General features: G+C 39.0%; 1 protein-coding gene across 1 annotated transcript in view; it reads right to left on the reverse strand.

Moving 5' to 3' along the window:
- The window catches only part of LOC146456227 (MAM and LDL-receptor class A domain-containing protein 1-like), a 92,388-nt gene that overhangs the window by 45,304 nt on the left and 34,466 nt on the right, over positions 1-12,618 (reverse strand). Inside the window, exons 12-24 of the mRNA XM_085093319.1 lie at positions 12,104-12,496; positions 10,794-11,231; positions 9,739-10,380; positions 8,829-9,227; positions 7,971-8,080; positions 6,948-7,236; positions 5,743-5,936; positions 5,211-5,386; positions 2,995-3,167; positions 2,091-2,165; positions 1,496-1,671; positions 806-878; positions 1-11 (exon numbers count right to left, since the gene is read on the reverse strand). The exon at positions 1-11 is cut by the window's left edge and continues 100 nt beyond it. Of these exons, the coding sequence (XP_084949445.1) occupies positions 1-11; positions 806-878; positions 1,496-1,671; positions 2,091-2,165; positions 2,995-3,167; positions 5,211-5,386; positions 5,743-5,936; positions 6,948-7,236; positions 7,971-8,080; positions 8,829-9,227; positions 9,739-10,380; positions 10,794-11,231; positions 12,104-12,496 (3,149 nt within the window). The remainder of the gene's footprint in view (positions 12-805; positions 879-1,495; positions 1,672-2,090; positions 2,166-2,994; positions 3,168-5,210; positions 5,387-5,742; positions 5,937-6,947; positions 7,237-7,970; positions 8,081-8,828; positions 9,228-9,738; positions 10,381-10,793; positions 11,232-12,103; positions 12,497-12,618) is intronic.

Consider the following 12,618-nt stretch of genomic DNA (forward strand, 5'->3'; position numbering starts at 1 on the left):
TATTACCACCGCTGAAAAGAAAATAATTATGGCATCAAAACTCAAGTTATTTTTTGCTAGCTTTAATTATATTCCCGTAATGCGAAGTTCACTTTGAGAGATATTGCAAGTGACGTTCACCTCACAAACTCGATTTTTCATTGAGTTTCCAGGACAACAAGGGACACTTGAAAACTTTACTAGAAGTGAGGGCGCGCAACTCAACCAGTAGCAAGGGAGGTGCGTATCATACAGCTAATCAATAACGTTGTCGGAAAACCTCTCATGTGGCCGAAAGGTGACATAGGTGATTTATGAAAAAATTTAAGAAGCTCGGCTATAGCTGACTCCTACAGAAAAGAAATCACTGAGGCAAATGTTTATGGTTTTTCGTCCCATAATATGATACTAACAACCTCGAAATTAAAGCCGAATTTACAGCGAACCATACCGCCTTGTTGGGTAAGCTCGACGCTTTAAAATCCGCACCTTTAATTGAAATAGTTTTATACTCAAGCGAAGGACGCATTGTCATTTACATGGAAGAAAACAAGGTAACAAACAAGGCAAGCATGATTTTCCCATTTTCCCATACTTTGGTAAGAATAAATTGAGTATCACCCGATTTTTTTTTACCTGATTTTAAAGCGGCTGCAAACCACTGATCACTCTACCGAAATCCTTTAACTCCGATAGGTTTTTACCCACAGCATGTAGTCTAAGTTTCAGAATCAGAATGGTCCGCCACCTCAAGCCTCCCCCCCACTCCTCCCTCCACATTCCACCCAAAACGGTGAACTTGGGGAAGAAGAGAAATAAAAAATACCTTGAAGATAAAGGTTCCCTAACGTTCTCTCATCCACTGGTTGCTTCAAGTTGTCAACAAAGGAATAACTGGTCTGAAGTAGAAGTAAATTGAAAGGAAAAAGAAAGAAATCTGCATTTTAGCAATTTTCATCTCAGTTGTCTAGTCACTCTTTCTTAGGCCATTGGACTACTTCAAAACTACAAATCAGAAAAAAAAAACGCGTTTTTTTTTTCAGCTAGGGAAACATAGAGCGGTACTTGTGAGTTGGCGTTTTGGAGCATTTTGATCATGGATTGGTTTCGGTTAAGTTCGAAAACCGAACGCTTCCATTAGTTGTATCGGATTTTTCAATCTTTTGAACCATTTCAACATTCAACCTTTCGCTACATGCCCCATCAGCTCGTCAACTTTCGCTCGAGTTTGTCCCATTTTCTGTGGAATTCGGGAATCTACGAGAAAAACCGACTTTAGGTTTGTACGAACTGGAATTGTTTACATTGTGGCGTTTCCGAAAAGCGTCTGTGGTCCAGTCATAGGTGATCAACTTATATATTGTATTGTCCTCAGTATTACAAATGAGACACCCTGCTTGAAAAAGCTTATGATGAGTCATATTTTTTTGGTTTGATAAACTCGTTCATCATAGCATCAGTAAACGTTTTGTGACAGTGTTGACAAGGTCTACCTAAAACCTTTTATTCATCTTACCTTTACTGCAAAATTCCCAGGTTGCACGTCGGTTTCAAACTTGGCCGTAAATGATGTATTCAAGCAAGATAAGTTGAGCGCGGAATTCACTGAAACGTTCTGTTGAAGAGTTGAGATATTCAGTTCCATTGAGCAATTCGGGCAGTAGACGCCGTCACAACAAAACTGGTAAAAACCTGTTAAAATAGGAAAGAAGAGTAATTGTTTAATAATTTTTTAAGTCTCTTACAATTGGGACGTTTATTGTGAAGCGTCTTTGTTCACCATAGTACCCGGGTACAAAAACTGAAACTGTAGTGGTGCAGTTTAGAGCCATAAGAAATAACTCAGTTATGCAAGCATACATTTACCCTATTATCAAGTAAGGTGTTAACGCCTTGTGAATAAAGATTTGAAACCATCAGTTGGGTTCAAATTGGTACCTGCCTCCGCAAATTTTGCACGGATAGATGGCCTAGATAAAAGGTACACGTTTACAGTGCAAGTAAATCTCAAACTAGAATTTCAGAAAGATGCGATGTGATCTACTGGATATAGCTATGGCCGATCCCTCTCTCTCTCTCGTTAAATGCAACATACGACTTGCAGAACACACCTGATATGAGTAGAGGCGAACCAACAAAGGCAGATAGCGACGTCTTCTGAAGTGTCACTTCTAATCTTCGTGCTCCTGTAGACAAGTCATTATTCATTATAACATATCACAAGCTCTATCAGAAATATTGCCTGATTGACAATACATGACCAGGAGTTGGATCTGGAACGGGAATGATGAGTGGGGGAGGGGGTTGCGGAGGGAGTCTACTCTCCTAAAATGCTGTGTAGTTGATTAGGGTGTACTGTAGTGCCATGAAAACCACGCCAGTTCTAATTTTACGTCCTTGATCCAGACTGACCTTTGAAAAAGATACCTTTTTCCAGACTTATTTCTAACATTGTATATACACATTATTCTATTAACTGTGAGCTGTGGTGTGTGTTTGTTTGTTTTTTTTTTCAAGTGGCGTGAGATCAATAGAAGGTTAAGAGAAGTATACAAAGGAAACAAAAATAGCGTTGGAAAAAGTTTAAAAGGGGTATTAGAAGTCATAAATACACTTTATGGGAGTAAAAAAAATAATTGTCCCATTATTTTCTCTTCATTAACGCGTCGATGAGAAAGAAGATCACATTCGTAAAAGAGCATATCCACAATCTACTTCTGCAGACGAAACGACTCAAAATTACTTGTAATGGAGTTTCCCCGCACGAGAATCGATATCAAGGCAGCCTCTCCTCTGGGAAAGAAGAAAGAAGTAGTGACTATTTTCTTAAGTCTGTCATAATTAATACACCATCAAGTGTCTTTCTTTAGTCTTGCGCACCAAATTGAAATCACAGCAACTTCGAATTTCCCACAAGATTAACTGAAACCTACGGGCGTCCGAAAGCGGACTGCGATCATAAAAATCGACTAACAAGGAGTATGCATCGTCTCTCTCAGCTCAAATTAACTTTACCTGGCTGAGTCCAAAACAGTCTCGTTCCCGGAATAGGATGTTCATATTCGCCAGTCGGTCTATGCATGCCCAGGGAAATATGGTCCATCCTTGCCTCGTTCCTCATGAAAGCCTCCATGCGATAAAGACGACACTTCTCCAGAAAAATTGGTTGCGAAATTTGTTCTTTGTATCTTTGGAAGCATTAAAACAGTTCAAAACGTATTATGAATAAAACTGGGGCTCAGATTTGGTAACCGTGACACAGAGAAACTTGCACCGGATCAGCCTTAATTTTCCCGCCAAGTTTTGTTATATATAGCAAAAAAGCAGGGTGTCGGTTGATTAAGGTTGCAAGTTTCTTCAAATATCGTATTTGTGATTTGCGAAAAAGGAAATAAAAAAACTCTTAACAGTGCAATAATTAACAATTATTCCACGAGCGCGCGTTGAATATGAGACGATGGATTTTTTTAATTTTTTTTATTAATTTTTTTAAATTTTATTTATTTATTTCATGATTTATTTATTTATTTATTTTTTATTTGCAACACAACAATATACATGAAGAACAAAGTCAACTAATAACAATACAGCATACTATACAAGAGCCACTAACAAGAAGAAAATATGTATATATATGTATAAAGAGCGCGAGTTGGATATGAGACGATAGATAGACAACGAGGCACGTAGCGCGGAGTTGGCTATAATCATCTCATATCCAACAAGCGTGAGTGGAATAATTGTTTTATTAAAAACGATCAAATAATATTGGTAGGCCTTGCTGATTTCCTTTTCAAGAGCAACCAGAAAACAATTTATGGTCGCTACTTCTCGGGCATGGTATAATGGCTCATATACCATGGCCGCTAAGCCAATCAAAACCCTGAAATTGCATTATACAATGATCCAGTTTTTAATAATTTGCAATGTTACATGGTTGTGTTTCTAGACTCGGTAGAAATGCTCCTCTTAAAATAAAACTATTCCAACAACAACATCGACCATCTTCGGTTCTTAACCAGCGATTGTACTAATGGCAAGTTTGAACCGAAACATTAAACGAGCACAATCTTTAATTCAAGTCAGTTTATTGACAGTCTTGCTAGTTCATTCGAAGACGGAAAGGACAGTTTTCTGTGACTAGTTATCATCGACAAGTATTACTTTCTCACTAAACGATTAATTTGCTTTCGTTAACAGCTACCTCCGTAACAAAAACTGGGAGGAGCGTAATTGAACAAAGACACTAGTGAACAATAGGACTTCATAAGATATTTGTCTTAACGTGCACACGACACAGTTAAGAGTCTGCTTAAACACCTGGTAACTCTGATTATTTAGGAAACCTGGGTTACCGAACTTACCAGGGTTACCAGAGTTACCCTTGTTGACCAAGAAGTCTTAAAGCTTGGTTATACCCTGGTTATTTGCAAGACCAGGGTTAAACAGAGTTTTTTCACACAGGTTCAAGCCTGGTGAGACTGGTTGAAGAATCGGCATACCCCGGTTTTTTAAACCAGACTTGAACCAGGATTTAATCTTTCTTTTACCAGGCTGTCGTTGCCAGAGTAGAGACCTTTATAAGCAGAGACGACGACAACGACGCCAACGAAAACGGAACTTAAAAATTACTTTCGCGTTTTCTGAATAAGTGTGCCATAATTTAGTCTCATTTAGATTGTGTAATGTGGCCGAATTATCCAGTATTCAACGTCGTTGAGGCGGGATTTAAACTTCGGAAAGAGATCTCAAAGGAAAATAATAATCATCATACATTCACGTTCTCCATAAATTAACTTGGAATGTGGTCATGTTGCTGTTTTACAGTGCACGACAAAGAAATATACCATTTAGTCTATAATGCACGTGCAGACAAAGTGTTTTCCTAATTAAAACTATTTTTTGTTGACGTTCTCGTTGACTTCGTCGTTGTCGCTGCTTAAGGCTTCCAATAAAATCTGTAAGATTCTAATTTTTCAGGAAGAACTTGTGAATGAAGACTTTAACTTGCTTGGGTAGTATTAGATTAGATAGTTTTATTTAGAATCACCTCGCAGCCTAAAGGCTGAATTACGTAATTATTTACAAATATTAAAAATTAAACCTAATTACAGAAATAATAGAAAAAAGGTAGATACGTCTCATCAAAGATGCGTATGTTAAACTAAACTTAGTTACCTAGTCTCGATGCTATCGTCTCATCCAATCCTTAATTTTAATCTTCTTCTCACCTGTTCCACTGATAACCTCCAGCCACTCTTTTAAGGCTGATGATTGGTTGTTTAAATACACTCTCCTCTTCTTTCCATTTCTCGTCTCCGATGCCTTCCTCTACAACATCATATTTCCAGAGCTCACAAAGGGCATCACAAGACAAGTAGAATGTGTAATTACCGCCTTCTGGAACCTGTTACGTTGTAGAGAGGAATACAAATTAGCCCAATTGTGTTGTAGCAAATATAACATGCAGAGTGACTGGCTGTTTTTTTGGGAGGGGTTCCCCAGTTATGGCACTCTACAACATTATGCCAGGAAAATGAGTAAAACAAGCAAATATGATATGTACAGTGGTTTGGAACCAGCAAGACTGTCTTAAGTGGTAGCTGAACTTAACACTATCAGATCCTTTTGTATTATATTTTACTCCTCTGGATTCATAGGGAAGTTCCAAGGCAATAACGACAAAACCGAGGCAAAATTAAAGAAAATCACAGTTCTTGTGAGCAATTTAAGTACATTTGAACGTGTAAAAGCACTTTCTACCTGTAAGTAACTTGTCAATCGTTGAGCGTACTTCTGTCCCACATTGATTGGCGCATCAAAATCTCGGAGGATGATCTGGCTTTGAGCTGGCGGATCAAACGCGGGATTTTGACGCATTGTTGGCGCTTTCATGGCGTCGTAATTTACATTATACCACGCCTCACGTAATACTCCGTGCGCATCTCTGGGGAACTCTGAAAGAAATGAACATCATAAATGAATAAAGAGAAAAAACCTAGATTAGATTATTGCTTGTAACTCATAAATGAGAAAAAGCCAATTTAATTTGTTTTTCCTTGCTTGTGAAAGCTTAAAAAAACCTTATGACAACTTTCTCTTAGCCTTATTCAGCCTGCCTGCGATAATTTTAAACATTCATAACGTTTTTGATATTTAAGCAAAGAACACCACACTTAGTAATTTCCCCTAAAGAATTTCTGCGAATGATTTAGTTCTTCAATTGACTTGATGTTTCCATGGCGACACGATTTTGACACCTTTTTTTCGAAATTCGAATTTTTAACTTTTTGTCAAAACAACTAAATCCTCATCGCATTTACACTTTCATATCATTTTAGCATTTCTTAGTTGTTAACTTTTTTGTTTTAAATCCTACTCGCGTCATGCAAAAAATGGCACACAACTCTCATCATTCAACATTGCCTATACTTACGATTGTCGTAGGATTTTAAAACATGTTTAAAATCCTACGACATTTTTTGTGACGTACACGACAGTCGTAAGCGAGTTGTAGGTTTGGTTTACACGAAACAATTCGTGTTGTAAACCGGCCGCAAGCTTGTCACATGCGACAAAGTCATACCGTGTAAATCACATATTTTAACACACCTAAGTGAGTTTTCGAACGCCCCATGGGCAAATGATTGCACGTCTGCTTAAATGCATGGTATACAACCATAATTCATCATGTAAAAATGAACTTTTATACACATGAACATAATTGGCATTAAACCAAGAGTAAAGAGACTTCATGCACATTCGTCTGTTCTGACTATAAGATATGTATATCTTAAATATATGCCGCTTGCAGTGAGTGCCAATTGCAAGAAAGGTAACAAGGACAAAGTAAGAGAGAAAATGTACCGGCTTTTCCGAATGAGTCAGATACCGAGAGTAGGGAAGCAATCATATTGCTGAAACCTGTTATAGTTGTATTATGTTGTTAGTATTAGAATACCTCTTACCAATTAAACGAATGGCAACTTCGCAAAGAACGAGCGTGACGTTGTTACCAATCAGCGTTACTGTCAGGTAACGCCCTCGCACCGGTGGAGAACACCGCACTTTATATTCAAGATGTTCCCCATATTCGTTGGAACCTGAACATGTTGAAGTGGAATCGATTTGACTAGCTGACACAGAGACGGTGATAGTTCCAGGGTCACGTGGGCAGCAATCAACTTTATCGGTGATTTCCGCGGATACAATGTAAAGTGGTTTTTCAAGGGTTACATGCCACCAAGGGTTGGACTCCTAAAAGTGAAGTATAAATTTAAAAAAAACTAAAGGAAATCTAGCTAAGGCATTATTGAAACTAATTAAAGGAAATCTAGCTAAGGCATTATTGAAACTAATTAAAGGAAATCTAGCTAAGGCAAAACCCAACACTAAAACGCCAGAGTCTTTAGATAACGACGTTGTTGTTAATAGGCCTTATCACGGTTTTCGACGCCATTTTGACAAGTAGGCAAAGAGGCTTGAAATAACAGTGTTTGTATGGAAATCATATGTCAAATTACTTTCATAAAACATCGCTTCTGAAAAATTCATGAATTGGAAACTTTTAGCACAAGGAAAAGGATTTTAGGAAAAAAAATTGGAGGGATGTAGCTGTGCCAGAAATCGTCCAGTCGAGTTTTGAACTTTCCATACATTTGTCTGTAAAGCGAAGCAGCTGTGAACTGCTACTAAAAATAGTACGCGGGAAAAAAAATAAAGGGAAATGTATGGAAAGTTCAAAACACGACTGGACGCTTTCTGGCACAGCTACATCCCTCCAATTTTTTTCTTAAAATCCTTTTTCTAATGCCAAAAGTTTTCAATTCATGAATTTTTCAGAAGCGATGTTTTATGAAACTTATTTGACATCGGATTTCCATACAAACACAGTTATTTAAAGCCTGTTTGCCTACTCGTCAAAATGGCGTCGAAAACCGTGATAAGGCCTATTAACAGACAGCACAACGTCACTTTAATCTATTTCTCACCTTCTGCGAACGAAAGCAGGTTGTGTATGATCTATCCATGGCCAGAGAGGGGTGATGAGACAAGAGAACGCTTGAACTTCGCGTTATACTCCTGGGCATCAATGGATTAACTGATATAAGAAGAAAAACGCAGAAACGCTTATATTAATCTCCTACCGTGATCAATAAAATTTGAAAAATTTGTTAGTGTTGACGAAACGCCGTTTTCAGGTTTTAAGGCGTTTTGATACGGCCATTAGACTGCCTAATACCAGCTTTCGATGTGATTCCTAATTAACAATAAACTTTTAAGGCGGCATTACCCACATTGAACCAGAGAAGCACCCAGTTTTCGAGCAGAGTGCACTAACCCTTATAACATATTAAAGGTCATACAATGGAGAAACGGGGAAAATATATTTGTCTTGGTTTAGTGCCGCTCACTTGCATATTTAAATCGATACTGGCAGGAAACAACCCCCCTCTCCTACCTGTACTGCCCTCTTCACCAAACCTACGGAAAAACACCAAAATTTACTCTATTCATCTTGCCATCCCCTACATACACAAAAGCCATTCCTTTCAGTCTAGCACTCCGTTTATGACGTACTTGTTCTGCCGACGAAACGTTTAATACTCGTGCTGCTCAACCTACTATACATACTGAGATACGCACGCAAACGTGTAGATCGACCAACTACAGTTAACCAAAATCAAGGTTGATCCCGAGAGTGATGAGGGTGCGAAAGTGGAACACCAGTGAAAGTGGGGTGACAAATGACGCTAAGAGGTATGTTACATTAAAAACTTTTTCACTCTAACATCAGTTCTCTTTACGACTACTCTCACCACGACGATCACACCAGAACGACTGCTTACCATACTGTTCCTGGCATAAGATGTAATTTCTTTGCCGACAGTCAACGTTCTTTATCAGCGCTGAGCCTGCTGACATAACAGCACAGCTTTGGACTCCATGGTAACTAGTAGGATATCCCGACATCCACAGAGAACCGTTCAATGGGGTGCCGTCTATCCAGACCCACAGTGAGTAGTCCACGGTATGGAGTCCAAAGAACAAGTTGTTTGGTTTCGGTCTCATTTGATCGAGCATGTTAGAGAAAGCAAACCTGAGGTCTTCACGAGATATCCTGGCCAGGGTACCTCCTTCGCTTTTGCAATGCATCAGAGCACCATACCATGTCAGTGGTTGATTGGTTTTAACTGAGTAACAACCACCAAGCAAAGGAGAGAAGTTGGGACTGCATGCAATAGGTTCTGTGAACAACAAGTAGAAAAATGTTTAAAAAATGAAATAGCTATAACTAGAGTCCTGGTCAATTGTTTTAGGAAAACTTGATTTTTTGTAACATTTTTTTGTGTTGAATATGAAAATAGCCGAAAGTTTACGCTCCCCAAGCTGAGTTCTTTCTCCCACACCTCCTAAACAATGCTGAGGTACAGAAACTATACACAAACTTCTGAGATATGGTTAACTTCCGACTCTCAAAATTGAAGTGAATTGAAGTAAAGGAATGAATGAATGAAAAACCTACACGAAATCTATATTAGAAGAAGCACACGTAACGTTAAAGCGTGGCTTTCAGGTAGGTCCTAGCTCCAAAACGAACACAGCAAGTCAAGAACCTGGTTAAAACAATGCTTAACAAAACATGACATTTTAAATAAATTAAAATTAATGTGCAAGTTTCGCCTAAAGACAAAACTAATGCATTTGCATTTTATCACGTGCATTTCAGGAAAAAAGGCAACTTTTCTTTATACTCACTGGTCTGGTTACATCTTGTTTTGATCTTCAAAGTTTGAGCCTCCGATAACGCCTGATCATAAACTTGCAAGCACGACATTCGCCCACGGAAATACGGCTTCTGGATCCTTGTGGCTCCAACTCTTAGATTATAATGAGTCGCTAACTCCATACTTGTAATATTCATCCTCACAACTGTGTTGTTATTGACAAAAACGGTCGCCAAACCTGTTTGGTGGTCGTAAGTGGCCCCAACAAAATTCCAGGCGTTTGCCTTCAGCACGTTCTTTCTATAGAGGACATAGCTTTTAGAACAGTTCCTGTTCATATACTGCACTCTCACAGTCAAGTTTGTAGGAAATACTTCCATCAAGCAACCGTGAAAATTAGAGTGTTCGTACTTGTACACCATGCCACTAGAGTTGTCAAGAAACACCCATGCAAAAATACTGATCGAAAATCTGGCGTCGATTTCCCCAGTGTTTTTTATTTCTACATAGCTGTTCTTGTTACCTCTGAAGAAGAATGCGCCATTTAGATTTCCAAACGGACCTGGTGAAAACTCGATGTCGCTTGCGACAGCCCGCGTTAGTCCAGTTGGACTCCTGTCAATGGTTCCATTGGCACCACTGAAGGTAAAGAGAGCCAAGGGATGGGGTACAGCTAAAGACATAGACAACACATTTATCAATAGGAACAATCGATATCCAATAGAATAATATGTAAAACTATTCTCAATATGTTATTCTGATTCTTGTTTGTAAATAAACAGAGAACGAATCCGGGATATTCAGGAGCTTGCTGATAAACTGGCTTAAATTCTAGATTCCTGAACTAGTTGTTTTTTCTTAAACGTTACATACTTTCAATGAGTGTATTCTTGGAAGACACTTGGCTTAAAGATTGCCAATGGACTCATTCGCTGGTCTCTTAGTTTGTTTTGAGTTCACGCTAAATCTGTTTGCATGGCCAGTACTGATAGAGAAACATTGAATGACTGATACCAATCAGTTTGACGAGAATTAAACGAGTTTCATTTCCTGCATGTAATAAAATTGCCAGCAAATACAACCCACCTAACGGCTTCTCACAAATGTATCCCTGGCGATCGCTACATTTTTTATTACTCCAACGCCATCCATACCCCTTCCAGGTAGAATTCCAACTTATACCATTATTGAATGAACCGCACTTCCCACCCCCACTTGGTTCTCCTGGACCCCACAGGTTAAATGTTGTCGAAACGTCTGTCCCATCTGACCATACCCAGTTTGGCTGGCTGCTCAATCCAAGAAAAAAATCGTAATCATCAGACTTTATTTGCCTTCTCTTATTGGCTAGATCGCGCAATGTCTTGGCATTTTTCACCACAGCAAGGTCTGCGCCCAACCTGTGACATAACGACCGCGCGTCACTCCACTTTGCAAAGTATGATATTTGCTGGAAAAGGAATAGGAAACACGCTTGGTTGGCTTTGTACCAACCAGGTGCACAGCCAGCGTTAGAACGATTTCCTGCAAAATAAATTCGATAAGGGTGATTAACAATCCTTGACAAAATGTATTGCCCTTCTTCGCCAAGTCATTAAACCACTGCGTTCAACAGAAGACATTGTCATTGTAGTGGGCGTCTGACAATGTTCTACTTACATACCCTAATCTCTAACGAAACGTAAACAAATGAAATCAAACAAGCCAAACTTAGCCAATAAAACCAATCCAACGGCATTCAAACGGCCGTTCTACTTTCCTTAAGCTCAATATTAGCAAAACCAAAATGATGCTAGCATGTAAGTAGCAGAGACCTCGTACAATCGACAACTTCGAAATTGAGATTGCTAACGCCAGTTTGGAGAGGGTAGGGTTTACCTACCGTTGTGAATACTAATGGCGCGACATTATCATGGAATGACGTATACAGTATACTGGTAAGAAGATTAGTCTAGGCTAGATATGTTAAGGCGTGCGCACACGGTCATGCCTAAGTCCACCTGTGTTCCTTTATATGACACCGTGATTTGCCATTGCTCGACTATTGCTCAGTTAACAAGGAGCAAGGGTAGGACAAGCAAATAGTTTTATTGAAAAATTTAGAGCCAGTTTGCAAACAATTCGTATGGCGAAACTTGTTCTTGCATTTAATTATTTAATTATTCTATCCGACCTTTTCAATGCATACACACGAGTGAAAGAAACAAATAATGACTTAAAATGGCAGGGAAACGCATTTTCAACCCAACGTAAGCCACTTTTAGAAGTTTCAAACAAAACCAACCAACAATACCAATACAAACTATATATCTGAACTATATAGTACGGACCCTGGATTGTATTTTTTCGGTGTCCGCATTTCTTTGTAATATACACGGTTGATTATGTCATCTTACCTGACTCGCTTACATTAAAAGCATAAAAAGAGAAAATGTCAGATCTCCTGCAGCAATTTATATGCGAATGGTCATCCAGGCTAAGCATGGCCCCATAGCGATGCCTGCCAATCACATAAATCTTCCTGGTTTCGCGTTTCGGATTCTTCTCACTGCTTAGAGTGACAATACCGATCGGGAAGTTTGTATGGCGATTAAGATCCAACACTGTCGTAATAAATGTCTGTCCGTCGAACACTCGAGAGTAGATAAAGTGCGGTATCTCATTCGGCTTTCCGTGAGGTTGTTCGAGAGTAAATCGGAATTCTTCGGCGAACTGACTGTGGTCGGAAGGCTGTGAAGTTATTTGGAATACTTGGCCCTTCTTAGAGGACACGTAGTAAGTTGCCTTTCCTGCAAATGAAAGATCAAAGTTGACGTTTGCATTAGTTAGGGTTATTTCAGGCGGGCTCCAAGTTGAGTACTTCCAAGGAGTTTTATTAATTTAAAAATAATAAGCAAAACTAAAACAACAA

This window comes from Pavona decussata, unplaced genomic scaffold (assembly GCF_977016875.1).
Source record: "Pavona decussata unplaced genomic scaffold, jaPavDecu1.1 SCAFFOLD_260, whole genome shotgun sequence".
Lineage (NCBI taxonomy): Eukaryota > Metazoa > Cnidaria > Anthozoa > Scleractinia > Agariciidae > Pavona > Pavona decussata.